The sequence below is a fragment of the Archocentrus centrarchus genome, chromosome 1 (genome assembly GCF_007364275.1).
Source record: "Archocentrus centrarchus isolate MPI-CPG fArcCen1 chromosome 1, fArcCen1, whole genome shotgun sequence".
NCBI classification, from domain to species: domain Eukaryota; kingdom Metazoa; phylum Chordata; class Actinopteri; order Cichliformes; family Cichlidae; genus Archocentrus; species Archocentrus centrarchus.
Window position 1 is genome coordinate 656,379 of NC_044346.1, and position 21,376 is coordinate 677,754.

The window sequence follows — 21,376 nt, forward strand, 5'->3', positions numbered from 1 at the left end:
TGATAAGCTACACAGAGTGTTGGCACCTCCAATTCATGTGCGAGTGTGTGTGAACAAGAAGGCTGATACGGCAGTCAATCAAAAAGAGGATGGACTCTTCAACCAGTGGAAAAAAATTAATGATGCATAAAGACCAAAGGATAAATATTAAGGATATAGCAAATAAAAACAAGTCGGAGACATCCCTGTTATCTCAATTAGGTAAAGCTGATGTTTAGATAAATCCTTGGTTTGCTTCATACATCTGAGAACAGGTGGTTACATAAGAAAGGAAAAAGAAACAAGTGTCTGTACTCTGATACTGTGTGTTACTGTCTGTACTGTGTGTTACTGTCTGTACTGTGTGTGCGCGCATGTGTACCTGAGGGGGGAGAGAGAGAAAGAGGAATGCAATGACAGACGCTGAAGCCTGTGGGCTTGGTTAATCAGTGATAAAATATATTTCTCTCTCCCAGAACCTGCAACTGGTCTATTGGAACATCTCATTGTCTTATGCACACAAACCCAATGGAATGGAAAAAAAAACAAAAAAACAAACTGGTCACCCTCCCCATCCATGGAGGTGCTCCCGAGTCCATGTCAGGGAAAAGGGAACAGGGAAGCTCTACCCACGCTCACTGCCACCTAAAAAACAAACCACGAGCATCCTAATGACACTCGCTGATTAACCACCAAACACAAACCCAGTACAGGCCCAAAGTGAGTCACAAAACCAAACTAGCAAATGCTAACCAAACAAAAGGAACCAATGCCCACTGCTCACTCCAACCAAAATGGCCCAACCAAAATCTCCCCCCAACAAACAGGCAGGGAAACAAAACCAAGACCAAACAAAACACCCAAACAATCAAAGTAACCAAACATTTGAAGAGCCCCCCACTTGTCACAGGCTGGCTCACGGCCCTTAACAAAGAATGAGGGGAGGCAAAGGTATAGGTCAATAGATTAGTTTTATTGAAACTTAAACAAAATAAAAAGAAAGATAAATATGAGATGTGAGTTCGTTATTATGTCCAGTGCATGCAAAGTGTGAGTGCGTGGACATGTATGTGGAAATCTGAATGAATATTGCAACCCAAAACCAAACCAGAACAAAAGACAAACCAAGGTTACCTGGAGGAGCAGAGAGGGGAGAATGGTTAGTGGAGCCCTGCTTAAATTAGCGAGATCAGGTGGCTCCAATTACTCAAGGCCCACCTCTGCCTGCAGGAAGCACCGCCCCTGCAGGTCAGAGGAGGGGCCGTGACATTATATAGTGATCCCTCACCTATCGCGGGGGTTACGTTCCAGAGACCCCCGCAATAGGTGAAAATCCGTGAAGTAGCATTATATTTATTTTATTATTTATTAAATCACTGACTAAAAAAAAGTTGTTTTTTTTTCATTCATACACCTGTAGCTGTTATATCTACATGTCAGGATCTGGTTATTGTAGACATTTATCATCACAGTAACAGCGTTACAAACATTGGTGGCTGTAAACACTCATAAAACCATTAGAAATACAGAGAGGGAGAAAAACTTCCTCTCAGTATCACATAATATCTACAGTAATGCATAAGTAATGTGTTATATTACATACGCAGAAGTGTGTGTTCCTATTGATGAAGCTACCAAGCACCATTATTTTGCATTTGTTAACAAAAAACAAGCTCAGTCTGGTGTAACTGTAACATCACTTCCTGTTGCAGCAATTTTTCTTTCCAACTGTATTGTTCACCAGCTCACACACACAGAGGTACAAAAAAAAACAAGGAAGTAGAGTGGATTGGATCAGCTCAGCAGTCTCATCCAATCACAGCAGAGCATGCCCCTCACTGTGTCCCTCCAGCCAATCCATTCAAGTATCTTCTTCACTGAGGCGGAGCTCAGAATGAAGAAGAGAGAGAGAGAGAGCAGCTGAGCAGTTAGAACAAAGGTAAGTTCGTCATATTACTGTATGAAAACAGCTTTAAAGTTAAACTGTGTCTAAAAGAAGTGTGCCTGCTGTCTGAGACAGCAGCTTCGCTCAGCTGTGGGTTACAGGGACTAATGTTGGTTCATTTGATCTGTTAGTAGACACAATCTGCTGCCGTTTGTGTGGCTGTGATAAAAGTGGGTCAGCCTCGTCACTGTTTGCTCTCTAATTTACGGCTTTGCAGAAGTTAAAGGTTTTTCATTTTCACTGGTTTGTTGATGGAGGCACAAAATCTGCAGAGTTCTTTATGAGGCCTCACAGACGAGGAGCTGTTACAGACTGAATCTGGTGGAAAGTCTTTTCAGGTTAGAGAGAAACTTTTAAAGGCTTACACTTTGTTTTAAAGTGCATTTTATTACTGCTGGTGAGATACATCTGTCATTCAGCACCTTTGCTCGGTGTCCCTGAAAAATAAGCTACCTTCCATATTTGAATATGTTGTCACCACTACAGAAGTCATCATAGAAGAGTCACCTGTGATTTTAATGGTGATTAAAAACCTACAGTTTGCATGAGAAAGGTTGCAGTGTTCAGTCCTGTGTGATGAGGCAGTGACAGAGGAGCTGCAGGTGTTATCTATTCACTGCTGTGCTTGCTGTGAAATACATTTTGCTGTGCTTTGTTGAACAAGTTTGTACAGTGAAAATACACTTAGTACCTCATGGTAACAAAGTAAAAACAGAATTATACACATTTAACTTCATAAAATTTTATTTTGTTTTATTTTCAGTTTTCTTAAATTTTTACTTAAAAAAGTTTTTCCTATTTTTTAAGTCAGTGTAAGTAGCTACACTTTAGAAATGACTTCAAGAAAAGTTAAAAGTTTGAATCTTAAAGCCAGCTTCTCATTTCTTGGTTGGCTGTAAGCCAGCCTGACACTCACTGGGTTCAGATGTTGTAGACACCAGCATGCTGTACACCACCCTGCACTGGTAGGGAGGTGCACCGTGTTACCTGCTGTCCAACCAGAGAGACGTGCTGTCCTCTTCTCTTTGTCTTGGTGGTCCTCATTTACTTTTCATGTACTTGTAGAGCTGAGACACCCACCCAACACTGAACCATTCATTGGAGGAGGGGAGAGGAGCAGATGTGTGCAGACTATGACAGACAGACTTGGAGAGCTTCTGAGAGTCATAAGCCTCTGAAACTAGTGAGGGCATCCCTCCATCCTTTGCTTCATTTCAGGCTGACCGCAGTGAGGCCTGGTGCAAAGGTGAAAATCAATTCATCCTGGGTGTGATTCACTGATTGATCATTTGATATTATATCAATGAACCACATTCTAGTAAAATAAATGCATGTTGTTGTTTTTGTTTTTTTATTTGACCTCTCTTTTCTCTCCTTTTTCAAAAATTACAACCACAAATCACACTGATGTGAGTTCATTTGTGTGGCATGCATGCAGACTCAAGGTCAAGTCAATACTGGCGATCATTTCAAATCAGTTACTAATTCAATTATTCTCATTTTGAAAGTGTTGATTATTGTTTAGGAAGTTTGAATTTTCAAGCTAAATCTGCTTGATTTTCTCCTCTCTTCTGTCATTCCCATTTTTCCAGCTTGATCCTGAGCATGTCCTGAGCAGCTGTGTAGATCTGCTGATAGAGTGACAAAGGGTACGAGGTACACGCCCGCTGATCGCTAAACACAGACCCTGCAGTCATCAAACTTTGACAAATATGACAAAACAAAGTACAAGCTGATGATTTCTGGACAGTCATTGTGATCTTAAACAGGACATTTAACTTCTCCACACATTCACACATTCTTACTTTTTCCATCTGTTCCAAGGAATCTGATGATTCAATCAGCATCTCTGTCTAACACTGTCAGCCATGTTTGCCACAGCTACCTCGATCCCAGCATCATTGGGCTCAGTGCGTCTTGCACTATGTTTGTGCCCACCAGCATTGGTGACCAAGGGCCCACAGGGGAGAGGTTACTGAAACTCAGTGAGAATGGGTTTGTCTTCACATTTTGTAGATCATGCTGACACCATGATGGTGCATCCCCGTGTACCAGCTCCACGTTTTTTTCATAACAAACAAAATATTTTGAATGTCAAAATAAGTGCATTTCAATCCTACATTGAAAAATGTGAGTGCAACTTATTTTGGGGGAATTTCATCATTCTTACCTCTATACCTACAGTGAAGGTTTTACCTTAATGGGAAACCTGGATACAAATGTTTGTAATTGTAATAAAAGATATAGTTCCACAGCTTTGTTCTCTCATCACTCCACAGTTTTGACAGCTGTGGTCTTCTGGTTTACTCACAGCAAAAAAAAAAGCAAAGTTTTATGTTACTCACATGAATACAGTCACATAGGAGACCCACAAATATTCAGTAATAGCCAATGGGACAGGGAGGCAAACAACCAGTGCTTAGAATCAATAACATATTTTACTTATTTTTCTCTAAGCCCTCTGCTTTTTCCCTCAGCAAAAAAGTTGAATCGTACAGATCCAGCACTCAGAAAGCTTCTCTTCATGATTAGTGTTAAAGCACCATTAGGCCCATTGTCCTTTGCAAAGGTGAACCTTCAGCCCACTCTGAGACCAGTGGAAAAAAATTTCATAGATAGATAGATAGATAGATAGATAGATAGATAGATAGATAGATAGATAGATAGATAGATAGATAGATAGATAGATAGATAGATAGATAGATAGATAGATAGATAGATAGATGTGGTTGAAGACCATGTCCACCTCAGTGTGCCAGATGATTAACGGTGTTGGTTTGGTTCTTCCTCCTACCCCTCTAGAAGTCCACAACCATGTCCTTGTTTTTGCAGTGTTAAGATGGAGATGATTGCATTCACTAAACTCCTTAATTGTTCCTCTGTACTCCTCCTCGTCACATCCATTGATTAAGCCAACAACTGTTGAACCATCAGAGGGAAACTTTTGTCAGTGTTGTGCTGAAATCTGCCGTGTAGATGGTGAACAAGAACAGAGCCAGAACGGTTCCTTGTAGGATTATGCTGGCGATGACACTAATGTTGTTAAGTGTAGAATTATGGAGGGAAAATAAATGTAAACAAATACAGCAAAAAATAAATGTTCTTAATATGATTGATATGATGCACTGTGAATCATAACTGCATATAACTGCATTTATATATTTTTTCCTTGCTTTCAGGTTTTTTACATTAATTTCAGAAGGATCTCACTGACAAAGAGAGAAGTGATGGGAGCAGAAAGAAAGCAGCTATTTTCAGTGTGGAGAAGATAGAGCCGCAGACATGGAACAGAATAAACTGATGGAGAGTGTTAAACAAAGGCTTAAAGACCATCTTCGGGACAAGTTTACATGGATACATGAGGGGACATCGGATAGTCGGTCTCGACTTGACAGTGTCTACACAAGACTGTTCATCACCCAGCAAGCTCAGGAATTTAGTTCCATACCACACGAGATTCTAGATCACTTTAATGTCCCAGATCAGCAGTCACCATTTTCAGAGGTTAATTATCAACAGATTGACTTCCTGAATATCTTTAAACCAGGAAGAAGCAATGTCCAACAGCAACCAGCAAAAGACAAGGCAATCCAAAGAGTCTTGACGAAAGGGATCGCTGGTATTGGAAAGACATTCACTGTCCAAAATTTTGCCCTCAACTGGGCCGAAGGAAAATCCAACCAGCACATTGATTTTATCTTTGTGCTCCTCTTTAGAGAGCTGAACATGCTCAGAGATGGTGACTACAGTCTGCTGCAACTTCTTCTTTGTTTCTACCCTGAACTGAAACCCCTGGAAGGTATGCAGCAGCTTGTTAACAAGCAGGTGCTGTTCATCTTTGATGGCTTGGATGAAAATAGATTTCCACTGGACTTTGATGGAAGTGTAAGAATGGATGACATGAATCAGAGATCAACAGTCAATGTGTTGCTGACCAACCTCATCAAAGGCAACCTGCTGCCTGGTGCTCTGCTGTGGGTAACATCCAGACCTGCAGCAGCCAGTCAGATTCCTTCAAAATACATTGATCAGATGACAGAAGTCCAAGGCTTCACTGAGCGACAAAAAGAATTATACTTTAGTAAGAGATTCAGCACAGCCAGCCAGGCCAAAGAAGTCCTGTCTTGTCTTAGAGGAATGATAAGCTTCTATTTTATGGGCCATATTCCAATCTTTTGCTGGATCATTGCTGAGGTGTTTAGGAAAGGATGGAGTGATGAAAAGAGTCGCAGGATCACAACAATGACAGAACTGTACATTTATTATTTACTCATTCAAACACAAAGAACAACACAGAAATATGCAGGGAAAAGCTCAAAGAAGAGAGCCAAAAAGAAAAAGTCTCAGGCCCAGAATTCTGCCATGCTGTCAAACCTGTCCAAGTTGGCATTTGATCAGCTGCAGAAAGGAAACATCATATTCTATGAAGAGGACCTCAGAGAAAGTGGCATCAACGTTGATGAAGCTTCAGTGTTTTGTGGGTTTTGCTCAGAAATCCTGAAGGAAGAACGTGGTCTGTACAAGAAAAAGATGTTCAGCTTTGTGCATTTAAGCTTTCAGGAGTTTCTTGCAGCTCTTTACATGCACCACTGCTGCATGACAAAGAACATCAACACTTTGAAGTCTTTCCTGAGTACTGATCCTACAGATATGAGCTTTCTTGAACTACAGAAAAAGGTTGTGGATAAAGCCATGCAAAGTGAGAAAGGTCAGTTAGATCTGTTTCTCTGTTTCTTCCTTGGATTTTCCCTGGAGTCCAATCAAACCATGCTGCAGAGTTTACTGCCTCAGGCAAAGAGCAGCTCGGACACCAGTGAAGAGATGAAGGGATACCTAAAAAATTTCAGTGTTGAAAACATTCCACAAGAGAGGTGTATGAATCTTTTCCTCTGCAAGATGGAGCTCAAGGAAGAGAGATTTCAGGATGACATCAGAATGTATCTAAATTCAGGAGTGAGACTCTCACCCATTGACTGTTCAGTACTGTCCACCATGCTGCAGATATCTGGGGAAGTGGTTGAGGAACTTGATCTGACAAAATCCATTACACCATTTATAGGGACTGAGAAACTTGTCCAGCAATTGAAGAACTGCAAAAAGGCTGTGTAAGTAGTACAAGTACAAATTGAGGAAGTAAAATGGTCCTCTTGGATAAAATGTCACATATGTTATGTTTAACTTTATTCCCATTCAACAGCCAAAACTAAGAGCTATTAGCTATGGTTACAGACATGGACAAAATTTTTGGTTCCCTTCTGTTAAAGAAAGAAAAATGCACAGTGATTTCTGAAATAACTTGAAACTGGTAGAAGTGATAATAAATAAAAATTTACTGAGAAAGAACTAATGAAAACTCAGACATTGCTTTTCAAATATGGTTCAACAGAATTGTTAAAAAAATAGATAATGAAACTGGCCTGGAGAAAATGATGGCACTCTTAATATTTTGTAGCACAACCTTTTGAGGGAATCACTGCAATCAAGTGCTTTCTGTAACTCTCAGTGAGACCTCTGCACCTGTCGACAGGTATTTGAGCCCCCTCCACGTGAACAACCTGCTTTTCATTAGTTAAGGATCACTAAATTTTTATTTATTATTACTTTTCTCAGTTTCAAGTTATTTCTGTAACTTCTGTGGTGTTTTTTCCTTTAAGAGAAGGATACTAACAATTTTGTCTGTATGTGTCAAATGTAATCAAGCTGGTTTTGCAACAACTTGGTCTCTGACAGATTTCCGAACTTGCCAAAAAAGTCACATTATTTCTTAATTTTGCTTCTCCTTTTTGACTCTGTACAGTTTACTGTGTGGGAACTACAATGTGAGCTGCATATACACAAGAATAAGAAAAGTAAATAAGTGTAGTCATTAAAAATGTTTGGTTTAGCCCTGAGTTCTGCAAAAATTAGATGGTGTACTATGTTACTTTTCTCTATTTTGGGCTGCTGTTCCCTTCAAGATGCAGTGATACACTGCTGTTAGATGACTTCATATGTGTGACAGGCAGAGATGGACCCAGATGCAGGACTCTGGATACAGACATAACATAAAAGGTGTTTATTGCAAAACAAAAACCAAAATCCTCCTGAGAGCCAAATGTAGAAAGTAATCCAAAAACAAACCAAAGCTTGACCAAAAACACACAGACACACCAATTATGACAAAAGAAACAACACAACAACAAGCAGAGAAAACACAGGACTTAAATACACCAGGGGATAACGAGGGAAAGTGGAAACAGCAGATAACACAGCTGAACACAATGACACTAATGAGACAAGGGGAAGCAACACTAAACACACAGCACAAGATTCAAGACTTTACCAAAATAAAACAGGAAATGGACACCAAGCCTAAGACACCAGAACTTGACAAACCTGAACCACAAACACAAATACACTGGGCACAGCCCAGGACCATGACAGCAATGCTCAGATTGCTTCCTGGATGTCTCTGTCTGTCCACTGGTAGGTTTGCAGTTCCAATTTCATACTTAGATCATATGCAGATGTGAAGCATAACCAGGGGCGTGGTGGCCATCGGGAGGTTCGGGAGGTTTCCCAAACGGCCGGTCGTTTCCAGGCCAAATCGGCCGGTGATCAGAATATCTTTTTTTTTACCCAATTAAGCACAGCTGCTCTCACGGCCACAGGTGCAGTCCGCACCTGCAAATAAAGTTCTCTTGTCTTAAAATGATGGTTTGTCCGTTGTATGGTCGGATAAAAGGCCTCTCCAAACCAAGCTCCTGGGCTGAATTTTAACCCCAGCCCGCCCCTGAGCATAATATGTCAAGGGTTGCTGATGACAGCTGGATTTCCATCTATACCCCAGAGTCCAAGCAACAGTATTAAATGGAAGCTGTGAAGTCTTAACTTTTTTACAGACAGCATGGGAACTACAATGATTTCAGCCATCCAGCCTTCTTTAATATGATTTGTAGTTTATTAAAATTTTATTTAAATATAATACTTTTAGGTATTGTTTTAAAAGGAAAGGAAAACAAAACAATTTAAAAGTGATGTCAGATTTTGAAAGAATTTTCAAGCAAACCTCTGACACCAAAATGAGCTTAAGTAAATAGAAACTGTTGATGGTGGAAACTTTTTAAATTCAAAGTTGAGTCAGGTGTCATTTTAGATTTGTTACACCTAAAATGGTGATGTGACATTATGGCAATTTTTATCATTAGCATGGACATTTTTATTCTACAAAGAACAATGACTGCAGGTGTATAACTATTATTTTTCTTCTTCTTCTTTTTCTTTTGCTTTTCTTCTGATTTTGCAGACTCAAGAATGGTCATTTAAGCAATGATTGTCTAGGTGTACTACTGTCCATACTTCAGTCAGCAGACTCTTGCTTGAGAGAGCTGTGCCTGGTGTATTTTTCTAACTTCAATGATGATTTTCCGTACGATCTCGTTGCTGTACTGGGAAGTCCTGACTGTAAACTGGAGACACTGAGGTCAGTTTAAAGAACTGTTTCTGCAGGTTTATACTTCTTTACTCAAGTTCTTTTGAAATCTGAGATATATGTCTATCTAGCCACTGAATTACAGTAAATGACATTAGCACATCAAAACAATGAACAAAAGTTCACTTCACCTTATTTATAACTGATATGTGTTTTGCACAGGTTTTCTGGGTTTTCTCTAGACTTTAGGAATTGTCACAAAATGGTCTCTATCCTTCAATCAGAACTATCACCCCTGAAGGCGCTGCATTTGACCAACTGCATATGCAGTTATCCAAAGGACTGCAGTGGATATTGTACAAAAGACATGAAGACAAATGAGAACTATGTAGAGTCCAGTGATGAATTCCCCCCACTGACTATGATTCCTTCTGCTTTGATTGGTCCGATCTGTAAACTGGAGAAGTTCAGGTAAATTAGTGGCAGCATAATTATTCACACTCTCTCTGCAAGTTATGATGTTAAGGTGTTTTTATTTTGTTTGCAGCATGCCTGGATGTTACCTGAAAAATAAATGCTGTCAGGTTTTTGCCTCAGTTCTCAGCTCTAACTCCCAGTTGAGAGAGCTTGACCTCAGTCGCAATGACTTGCAGGATTTAGGCGTGCAGCTGCTCTCTGTTGGACTTGGGAGTTCTAGATGTCGGCTGGAAACACTGAGGTAATGATGGCAGTGTTAGCTTCATGTGGTTCAGATACTGTACAACATGTGCAGTAGCAGTTAAGAGTAGTACCAGCCTTTTGCTTTAGTAAGAGCTGTTTTCTCTCCAGGCTGTCACGCTGTGGGATCACAGAGGACGGCTGTGTCTCTCTGGCTTCAGCTCTGAAATCCAACCCCTCCCACCTGAGAGAGCTGGACCTTAGCTACAATCATCCTGGAGTGTCAGGAGTGAAAGTGCTCTCTGAGCAACTGGAAAACCCCAAATGTAGACTGGAAGAGCTCAAGTTGGTATACTGAAAAACTTGCTCACTGAAGTATTTTTTTTTTTTCCAGTATGGGGATGTCTTGACTGTTTAAGAAAACAATTCTGCTGTAGAGCTAGAACGGCTTAACCAACATAGCATAACATAAATTTTACATAAAGATGATTTTTTTTTCCTTTCTTTTTTTTGTACCACAATGTAATGTGACCTGACTTCAGTCATTAGTTCCTCCACAACTGTGAAGTTAGAGGGAAGTCAATTCAGTTATATTGGATGAGAAAATCTAATAATGAGTGAGGAAACTGTAGTGAGCCCCTTTGTCCCCATCCGCAGGCCAGCGTGAGATTTGAGAACTTTTTAGAAAAATATAATCAAAGGGGTGACAGTGTCTCAAAGATCTTTTCATATCAGGAATGTTTGGCTTATTCCCCGTTTACATTCCCCCATTAATGTTCAGTGCCAATAATGTCATGAGACTGTAGAGTGGAGTCCACTGACGCACTCCTTGGTCTTCTTTTTTTTCTTTATTATTTCTTTATGTAGCTCTTCAAAGCTTTGAGTCCACAAAGACAAACCAGAGAGTGCAGCACGTCTGAAAAACTGAAAATCTCGAATCATATTCATATACTTATTCACTGATATTTAATGGCCCTTTATATTGCTTCACAGCTGAGAGTACTTTCTTACTTATGTGCTCCTCTGCCTCAGTGTCGACCATAATGAAGAACACTGGGTCAACCCACATCTTCTGAGCAAGTGTAAGTGTTACTGAGTTTCTGCTCTGTGAAATGGACTAAACTGATACTTAACTCATACAGTTTCTTTCATAGATGCCTGTGATCTTACATTCGACCCCAACACTGTGAACAAAAACCTCCTGCTAACTGAGTACGACAGGAAAGTGAGCTACACTCAGGAAAAGCAGCCCTATCCTGATCATCCAGAGAGATTTGACCAAATAAATCAGGTGCTGTGTAGAGAGGCTCTGACTGGGCGCTGCTACTGGGAGGTGGAGTGGGAAGCATTTGTGAATATTGGTGTTGCGTATAAGAGCCTACAGCGGAAGGGACACTGGGCCATAGAAATTGACCGAACCAACAAGAGTTGGTGTTTCAATATCACCTCTTCAAATGGTTACTCCTTCCGACACAACCTGAAGGAAACTTTTATACCAGTCCCACACATTGATGTCCAAGAATTCCCAACAAAAACCAAGAGACTGGGACTGTTTCTGGACTGGCCAGCCGGCGTTCTCTCTTTCTACTTGGTGTCTGATGACACGAAAACTCTCATTCATACCTTCCACACCACTTTCACTGAGCCTCTCTACCCAGCATTCACTGTTTATTTAGGATCCTCTTTGACCCTGTCCAGTGTCCCGAAGATGAAAATGTATACTGTGAGTATTTCTGGTTGTCTTGTAGCACCATATTGTTGTTTGACTGGAAAAATGAGTTTTGTTTTCCCTCTCTGCATTTTTAGGCTCAATCAAGCTTCACACCTGAGATGAGATTAGAAAGAACAGGCATTTCATACAGGTAAGATATGCAAGCTTTGATGGTTACCATTCTAAATACAGATTGTCGTGGTCTTAGAACACATTCAGATTTGCTGTATTTGGTTTGGTGGTGGGTCAGTGATGGTCTAGGGGGGCACATCCATGTAGGAACACACAGACCTTTATTTTTAGACAACAGCACCCTTGACTGCCATTAAGTATCAGGATGAAATTCTTGGACCCACTGTCAGACCCTGCGTTGATGCAGTGAGTACCGGGTTCCTCCTGGCGCACGACAATGCCCTGCCTCATGTGGAGAAGGTATGCAGGCAGTTCCTGGAAGATGAAGGTATTAAACCACTGACTGGTCCCCACACTCGCCTGGCCTAAATCCAAGAGAACACCACAAGTGTTCCTTTAAGTTTTTTGAGCAGTATATTTTTGGAGCTTTGCCTTGCCACCAGACATGTTTGACAAATTTAGTAATTTTACTTTAGAATTTGTGGTTTACCACTGCTTTACCAAAGACATCCTGGCCTTGCCAATTATCAGTTGAACAGGGAAACACTAGTCAGTTGTGTTGTTGTCTGTGTACCTTCTCAGACATCTGGCGTTTGAAAAAAGGTGACTGACTTCTTTAAGTTTCTTGAAGACTTTTTGCCTCTCATCCATAAGGCTTTGTCAGTTCTAAAAGCAAATGGTGGTACCTGGTACCTGGTACCTGGTACTCAGTGCTGGTGTTTTTTTGTTGTCGTTGTTGTTGCTGACAATTCTAGAAGCACTGCTGTCAATTTTCAACCACTGTCAGTCTCGTTACTAACATTTTTTTCTTATTCCCATATTGACTGGTTTTGTGTTGTTCAGGTTCACGTTCCCTGGTCCGGGGTTGTTCCGGTGTTCTTTGACTGGTCTGGTCTTCGATGTGACTCATGAGAGCGAGGTCACCTACAGGACTCTGATCTGGGATCCTATGGTTCTCCAGCCAGCGCACAAGGTGGCTGGAGGCCCGCTGTTCAGCATCGAGTGTTCTCAGGACTCTGTTCGTCAGCTGCACCTCCCACACTGTGAGCCTGAGCCTGGTAAGGACACCAGCCTGACCGATAATTAAACCTAGAGAAACATTTTTTTACTTTCTAGAAAACTTGGATGGGGGTCTATAGCAGTGAAATAAATGGTGTGTTTTCACAGCACTGGTCTCTGACAGCATCGCTGTTGTTCACATCACGGATGATGGCATGAGCATCATACAGCCTCTGGAGATCACTGAAACTCACGTGGTCGTGGACGTTCCTCACCTCTCTGCCTTTGGCATCGTCTGGGATCTCACCGCGCGGTTTTTCAATTACGGGACAAAACCCATTCGTGGCCAAGTCCTGCTGTTCCTCAGAAACAGGCCGCGCCTCATCCTCAGTGTGATGCTGCTACCAGGAAACGTCCCTCTGCACGACGTATGCTTTAATTATTAAGTGGCTTCTAAATGAATAACTAGTCTCAGTGTCACCACAAAAATATTGAACTTTTGGTGATCAGGGCTTTTTTTTATCAAAATCACTGCTCTAGCAAAATGTCCTGATATCTTTAAAGGTGAAAGCGCAGCACACTACTTCAGAGTACATCGAAGTGCCGTCCTTCTGTTATTTCCACAAAGGCCAAAAGTACAGTCTCAACAGCGCCCCACAGGACTTTAAAATCCAGCCTGCAGTGAGTATCAGTCACACCGTCTGCAGCCATTTAATCCACAAAACTTTAAAAATGCCATATTTTCATTTCATTTCAGTGTGCAGAGTTTTTTGAAAATTATGGACCAAATTACCACCCGACCTTTGAGATCATCCTGACCATGAGCACAGAGGAAGTGACGTTGATGGTGCAAGATCCAGAAAAGACACAAGTGTGGGAGCATGACCTCCATCTGCCAGGTCGGTTTGGTTTGAAGGCATTTAAGAGAAAACCTTATTTTCACAACCAGTTTTGGAAGGTTTGCTGTCTTGATAAGAATCAGTGAGTTTGCAGAGCCGCTGACTTTGATTTGCAGAACTGTTGCTCTGAAATATGCTCATTGGTCATTGACTTATTTTTCCAGCTTCATCCTCTCATGATTCTCCAGCTGGAAGTCCTCCTCAGATGGGGATCAACACCTCAGCAGAGAAGCTGCGACGAGCTCGGACAAACTTCATCGATAAAGTGTCGGATCCGGTTCTGAACAAGCTGCTGGATGAGCTGCAGCACTTCACCGTACTGACCGACGCTGAGGGCGAAGCAGCCAGAGCCAAACCCAGAGCCGACAAAGCACGAGACCTGATCGACACGGTGCGAAAGAAAGGAGCAGAAGCAAGTTCAAAACTGATCGACGTCTTTCATGCCAACGATCCGTACCTGTGCAAAGAGCTCAGCTTAATGTGAAGCAGAAATCTGTGGAGTGACGATCACATGCTAACATCACCAAGCACAACACACACTCCACAAAAGAAGAAAAACCAACACTGATGTGACTTCAGAGGCTTTAACTGTTCGATTGTGTGAGGTTCAAGCTGAGACTGATCAACACTAAAAAAGCCAAAGCTGACATTCCTGCATTTTCCCATCAACACATCAAAAAGTGTGCTCAGTGAATATTATGCTGAGAGTGCTGTGCTGCCAGCTGGGATTAATATTGCATATCAGCTATATTTTAGCTATATTGGAGCTTTGTGGCACAACAGCCTCTGAAAACAGAATAGAGGAGCAAGAAGAAGCGCTCCAGCTAGATAATTCACCTACAGACCAGACAGAGAGATGAAGTGAATTAATTTCTATATGATCAAATGATGTGGCAACATTATTCTCATTGCATCAAATGTCAGATGCTGCTGGGTTCTCAATGCTGTGAGATAACTGGTTTCAAAGAGCAGCCAGTAGACTGTAGTTTGAGTCCTGTTTGGAACTTTGTTTTTCTTGTTTTCATTTTTGCTTATGAGGATGAGGTTTGGTGATGGAGGCACAAAATCTGCAGAGTTCTTTATGAGGCCTCACAGACGAGGAGTTGTTACAGACTGAGTCTGGTGGAAAGTCTTTTCAGGTTAGAGAGAAATTTTTAAAGGTTTACACTTCATTTTAAAATGTGTTTTATTACGAGTGGAATTCAGTTCAGTTCAATTCAATTTTATTTATATAGCGCCAAATCACAACAGTCACCTCAAGGCGCTTTGTATTGTGTATTGACTTATAAAATACAAGACTTCTATTACAGGCTTTTGTTTTCCCATCAATCACAAACAAAAAAAATGTGTGTGTGTGTGTGGTGGGGGGGTGGGGGGGGGGGGGGGGGGGGGGGGGGGGGGGGGGGGCAGGAGGAGGAGGGGAGGTGAAGGAACTCAGGGGTGCCTAATCAGCGCTGTGCCTCTGTTACTGATATCATATGCACAGCTGTTAAATACAGAAAATGCCAACTAGAGAAATAATTTTGCCACATTGTTTTGGCGCCCCCCCTCTTGTGAGGCACCCCTATGCATTGCATTTAGTGCATACCCACTTTTTGCGCCACCTTCGAAGGGTGGCTGGCCTCTCCCTTAGAGATAAGGTGAGGAGTGCGGCCATCCAGGAGGGGCTCAGAGTAGAGCCGCTGCTCCTCCACATCGAAAGGAGCCAGTTGAGGTGGCTCGGGCATCTGATTAGGATGCCTCCTGGCCGCCTCCTGGGTGAGGTGTTCCGGGCATGTCCCACCGGGAAGAGGCCCCGTGGTAGACCCAGGACACGCTGGAGAGATTATGTATCTCGGCTGGCCTGGGAACGCCTTGGGGTCCCTCCGGATGAGCTGGAGGAGGTGGCTGGGGAGAGGGAAGCCTGGGCTTCTCTGCTTAGGCTTCTGCCCCCGCGACCCGGCCCCGGATAAGCGGAAGAAAATGGATGGATGGATGGACTTGGCAACACTGACCGCAGTGAGAGCCAACAGTTTGTAATTTCCTGCTTGTGGTCTCACAGAGCGAGATCCGGCTTTAGATACATCTGTCATTCAGCACCTTTGCTCAGTGTCCCTGAAAAATAAGCTACCTTCCATATTTGAATATGTTGTCACACCAACATGCAGATAGTTCTATATCATATAAACACTGACTATCCCTTTAATTTTAGGGGGGGCACGTTGAAAACTTTGGATAGTTTTTCTTCAATCATAACAAGTGTATTGTTACAATGAAGTATTTGCCATCTCGCAGTATACAGTCATATAATGAACATTAAAAAAGAATTGGACGATAAATTAACATATCTGTATTTTCATACTAGAGTGAAGCAAACAAGCACTGCAGGCCTGGCAAAAAACACCTGTAGGGTAGGTGTTAGTTATTAATGAAGCTGTCTGAAAGAAACTGATGACATTCATATGTCCAAGGGATGTGCGCTCAACCCTGGTGTAAACTGAACTACTGGGCCATAATCACTTCACCTGCCACAGCAAAGTAAATCCAGTCCTTGAGGGTTTTTTCCTAACTTTTAACCTTTTAAAGCTTCACTCTATATTAGTTAATATGCTGTTAGCTAATATAATTCTAATTCTGAATATAAATTTGAAAAAGGCTATCTTCAATATCTATTACAATGTAATTTTTTTAACACGTTTTTACCATGAATGAGGCTAATTGGCAGCATACTTACGTTTTTAAAAACATGCTGCTGTCAGAGTCTAGTGCTTTCTGTGGGTCTGCAGTGAGTGCACTGTTTGATGGCACACTATCTGTAGGTGGACCAGGTCCTGTCTGGAAGGCTGAAATGACTGAGATAGTCCTCAGGTCAGCAGATCTTGTCATGTATCGTCTGTGTGGCAGACAGGAAGGAGGACCCCAAATGCAGGACACGTCAGGCACAGGTAAAAAGTAACTCTTCTTTTATTTTTAGGTGTTTAACAAAAAGGCCAAACTAGCAGAGCTAGTGGAAAAATACAGAGCAAAAATACGAAGGCGGAACAAGACACACAGCGGGAGACGAATACGGGACCGCGACGCGACAACAGGCACTGGAAACACAAGACTTAAATACACAGGAGGGCTAATGAGGAAGGTGGAAACAGGTGGTAACACAGGTGATAATACTGACGAGACCAGGGGAAGCAAAACTAAACACAAGAGACCGGGACTGGATGGCTATCAAAATAAAACAGGATGTAAGACGATGGAACAGAGACACAGACCTGAGAATGCAGAGAGAACACCAGGGACTAGAAATAACAATTAACCTCACCACCAAAAGAAACCCAAAACAGAACAGACAAGATGAAGCCAAACAACACCACACAGGGTCCCGGACCATGACAGTACCCCCCCCCCCCCCCCCCCCCCCCCCCCCCCCCCCCCCAAGGGACGGCCCCGGACGTCCCAACCAAAACAAAACAAAACAAAACAAAACCAGACCAGGGCGGGAGGAGGGGGAACCGGATGGAGGGACCGAAACCAGCCAAACCCGGGAGACAAAACAGAAGTCAAAAACAGTTCAGGGGGTCTGCCAGGGAAGTGACAAGGTCCAAAACAAAACAAAAATACAGGGCAAACCAAAAATCGGCACCACCAAGCCAGAAAAAACAGTCCAATAAACAGTTCAGGGTACGAGGACAAAGATGGCCGAAGCAATCCAGAGAACCAAAACAACAAAACACAAAGAACCAGAAACAAAAAACACAGGGCCCAAACAAAAAACAGCACAAGGCCAGAAAACAGTGCATAATGTTCAGGGGGCCGCCCAGGCCAAGGGGCAGAAATCACAGGCCAGGAAAAAGAAGGCTCCTCAGGAGGCCAACCACGCTCCCAGCGACGGCGACGAAGCAGGTCAGGAGCATGGACCATGACAGATCTGCCCCAGCGGCTTTGGTGTTAATGAAATAACAGGTGGACTAGGGGGGCAATATTGAGACAACCTCCCAAACAGGAATGGTTTTACAGGAGGAGGCCAATGATGTTTTTTCCCTCCTCATCGTTTTGGATGTTTTTTTCTCTAGTTTTGCATTTGGCTAGGGTCATCCATCCATCCATCCATCCATCCATCCATCCATCCATCCATCCATTCATTCATGTATCCATTTTCTTCTGCTTATCCAGGACGGGGTGCAGGGTCAGTGGCCTCAGCAGAGAAGCCCAGGCTTCTCTCTCCCCAGCCACCTCCTCCAGCTCATCTGGGGGGTCCCCAAGGTGTTCCCAGGCCAGCCAAGAGATATGATCTCTCCCGTGTGTCCTGGATCTGCCTCCCAGTAGGACATGCCTGGAACACCTCACCCATAAGGTACCCAGGAGGCATCCTAGTCAGATGCCCGAACCACTTCAACTGGGTCCTTTTGATGTGGAGGAGCAGAGGTGCTACTCTGAGCCCCTCCCAAATGCCTGCACTCCTCACCCTATCTTTGAATCCAAAGGGACATACCACCTACACTCATACAGGCCTACTGTAAGGATTTTGTAGTTTAGATTTTCACTGCAGAAAAATCATGAAATTGTATTTAATGGTTTTATAAATCTTCTCCCAGCCTCCTCACAACCTTAACACAATCTACAGAGTGGATCCTCTTCAAAAGCAAATCCAGACTCTTCTAATCCCACCAGTTCATCAGGATCCAGGAGTGTCAGCTTAAGATTCATGTGCTGACATTCAGGTGCGTTACATTCAGTCTGTGTTTAGATCAGGTGGAGGTGAGGGGAACCAGATCAGAACAGCTCCACTTGCACTGAAGAGATGGAGCAGGTGAATAGTTTTCCTACTTATCATCACATTTCCAGGTTAGAGGCTGCTTACTGTGACGCTGATATCCATATCTGTAATTGTCACTCCAAATTATGACCTTTTACGTGTTTATGTAACCACGTCTGACCACAGCAGGCTTCATGCTTGTGGGATCTAACATTTTGCTTTGTCTCCTGAAATGCACACACACTCACAGTGCAGTGTGACATGGAACAAAATGAAAGAGCACAACGTGCAGCGTATGCTCTGTTAAATATTCCACAAGCTAAAGATCTCTGCACAAAGCTGCATAAAGAGGAAAATGTATAATATTCACATGTTCTGTGAGTGTGGAAAAGTCCTTCCATCAGAGCTGTGGCTGATCACCCACACACCAGTGAGTTCACAGAGTGGATGCTGATTTTGTGTCCATAAAGTTTGTGTTTACTCTGCTTACCTGTTTTTAAAGGGTCAGGAGGTCAGAGCTCCCTGAGGGATTTCCAGACAAAGATGGAGCTCCTTCATCTGTGTGTCATTAGCTCAGTCTTCACAAGTAAACAAGTACTCAAGCAGTATAATGATTTTTATTGCAGCATTATGTCGCCCCTGTTTTAACTATTTGTTTGCAGGTGTCTGTGTGGTTCATATATATATTATTCTTTAACAGAGCAGCAAACAGCGGTCTTCTCTGCTGCATGAATCGCTGCCACGGGAGAAGCAGCAGCAGAGTGGACGTCTTCACTGAGAGCCGTGCTCTCCTGTGGCAGCCGCTCTTCGATGGTACGATTGACTTTACTTTGGTTTTAGTTAGGTTTTTTAACAGGGAAGATAATTTGATAGCAAAAAGTGTCCTGTGTTCTTTTAATTTAAGGATTGGTTGAATTCTGTCCAAAAAGGTCTTCGATGAGCTGATGGCTGTGAGAAGGACTGAGGAAGAGGACGTGATCCTCCTGAAAGAAATGAGGCAGCACTGGACGTCTGACAGGCAGAGGGAGCTGAGTCTGCAGGATGCTGCTGTGGAGGAAGGTAGGAACAGAGAGAGGATGGTTGAACTTGTTCCAGTATAATTCTTTAAGTATCTGTTCTAAGAGCTTTTTAAACAAGCCAAAATATCCTTCTGGCTCACTGAACTTTGAAAAAGTTTGAGCCATTCATGGTCTTTTTTTGATTGCCTGTTAGAAGGCTATTGTGGTTTACTTAGCCTGCTTAAAACGAAAAAGGTTTGAGTGTTCTTCATGTGCCAAAATCCTGACTTTATCCAGCTTCATTTATGTGGCAGTTTTATCCTGAGAAAAGTAATTAAAGATTCCCAACTGACTGTGCTGTGTGATTCAGGTCTGTGGGCACACTGAGCTCAAAGCTAAACTGCAGATGCAGGTGAAGGTGTCGGAGAGGAATACCTCAGGATCTTCCAGACTCCTGGGACTCCTGCAGAACCACTGAAGGGGCTTGATGATGAAGATGGCAGAGGGATGTATGAGAGCACTTCAGAAAGCAGTTGTGATGATGAGGATGTGTAGCTGTGTGACACCAGCAGAGGTGTGGATCTGATTCTCTGATCATTCTCTAAACTTTTTCCATATTTAATGTTGTAATAACTTTGCATTCTCTGTTAGGCGCCTCATGGACGATGTCCATCAGCATGACTGCTCTCTTCTGGCAAGACCTCACCTGCTGCCTCCTCCCTCCATCCCTGACAATCACAGCTGACTATTGTGTTGAGCTTCTCTGTTAAATCAGTTAAATGTAAATTCCTCAGATCAAACCCGCCACACCTTTGGTCAAATGCAGCAATTTGCTCCTCACCATCATCCAGCTCTACATCAGGTGTGTGCACTGTGAAGATTCAGTCCTGGAGCTGGCCGTAAGAAACAAACATGTGATTCACTGAGCCTGTTGCTTCAGCTGCTCTTTTCACTCTGTGGATTTCAGAGACCTTTTGCTAGAATGGCAGTTTATTCTTTAGAATTAGACCATCAGCAGCCGTTTGCAACTATCTGAGATTTGGTGTCACCTTCTCCATCACCACTGTGCTGTGACCAGTGACCAGCTACTTAGTAATGCGTTACTCTAATCTGACTACTTTTTCTCAGTAACAAGTAATCTAACGTGTTACTATTTGCAATCCAGTAATCAGATTAAAGTTATTTATCCAAGTCACTGTGCGTTACTATTTTTGTCATTTTCCTCAGTACAAAGATATGTTTTTGCTTTCTTCTTGCGTCTAGGGGAGTGACGTCTGGCAGATGCGACAGTTAAGTCCCGTTTTTAGCACGAGGACAATAACATCACACAAACACACAAATGTAAACAATGGAGGGAGGAGAGAGATGCACGTTTTCTAGCTGAAATACAGGCTCTATTGTGAGTCTGTGTCAGCTCAAGATGACAATATCATGGTTAGTTGTGCGCTCTGTGCTGGCGACAAAGTGCTATCTAGTTTCAAAAACACTACGTCAAATATGAGGAAACATCTGGAGTCACGGCGCAGTCAAACTTACAGAGCGAGTCGCAACAGGTGGAGCGAAGCAGAGCTGCAGTTAATGCAGCAGCCCCCCAGCACCCAAACAACAAAAGCTGGACTCCGGTACAAACCAGTAAGTGGGGGAGAGCTAAAAAAGTTGAAAAGCCCTCTACTGCAGTAAGTAGTAGAGGCTGGTGTTGTGCCAAAAAGTGATCGTCTGCCAAACAGCAATTTTCTTTATTTGCCAAAAAATCATTCGATGTATTTAAACGGCCGTAAATGACTTGCTGACCTCTGTGAAGCATATATCAAACATATCTCTCATGAATGATATCAGGTAATATTGAGTGAGAAACAGCATTTCTATAACAAGATAGAAGCTGCACTCAGTTTTTGGCAAAGTGACTTTTATATATT

The 21,376-nt window shown here is 42.6% G+C and overlaps 1 protein-coding gene across 2 annotated transcripts; it reads left to right on the forward strand.

Annotated features, from left to right (window-relative positions):
- The first annotated feature begins 1,763 nt into the window (after window positions 1-1,763).
- On the forward strand, window positions 1,764-20,511 carry LOC115779486 (NACHT, LRR and PYD domains-containing protein 3-like). 2 transcript variants are annotated; one of them, XR_004019901.1, is made up of 22 exons: window positions 1,764-1,918; window positions 2,990-3,170; window positions 3,517-3,573; window positions 5,104-7,029; window positions 9,210-9,386; window positions 9,558-9,806; window positions 9,883-10,053; window positions 10,164-10,337; window positions 11,025-11,074; window positions 11,147-11,715; window positions 11,799-11,854; window positions 12,679-12,893; window positions 13,003-13,262; window positions 13,399-13,515; window positions 13,592-13,733; window positions 13,898-14,872; window positions 18,302-18,427; window positions 18,965-19,048; window positions 19,163-19,275; window positions 19,392-19,521; window positions 19,831-20,034; window positions 20,112-20,511. XR_004019901.1 is itself a non-coding variant. In XM_030728185.1 (16 exons), the coding sequence occupies exons 4-16, from the start codon at window positions 5,207-5,209 to the stop codon at window positions 14,215-14,217; spliced, it is 4,323 nt and encodes a 1,440-aa protein (XP_030584045.1). In that variant the 5' UTR covers window positions 1,764-1,918; window positions 2,990-3,170; window positions 3,517-3,573; window positions 5,104-5,206; the 3' UTR covers window positions 14,218-14,993. The 2 variants fall into 2 exon arrangements, 1 of the variants encoding a protein (XP_030584045.1); XM_030728185.1 differs by lacking the exons at window positions 18,302-18,427; window positions 18,965-19,048; window positions 19,163-19,275; ... (1 more) ...; window positions 19,831-20,034; window positions 20,112-20,511 and having other exon boundaries at window positions 13,898-14,993.
- Window positions 20,512-21,376: the final 865 nt, after the last annotated feature.

Bases quoted from the DNA above. Each gene is read 5' to 3' on its own strand.
- LOC115779486 (XM_030728185.1), top strand. From the start codon at position 5,207: ATGGAACAGAATAAACTGATGGAGAGTGTTAAACAAAGGCTTAAAGAC. The intron at 9,387-9,557 runs GTCAGTTTAAAG...TGTTTTGCACAG, and splicing joins TGTAAACTGGAGACACTGAG to GTTTTCTGGGTTTTCTCTAG. The intron at 9,807-9,882 runs GTAAATTAGTGG...TTTTGTTTGCAG, and splicing joins TGTAAACTGGAGAAGTTCAG to CATGCCTGGATGTTACCTGA.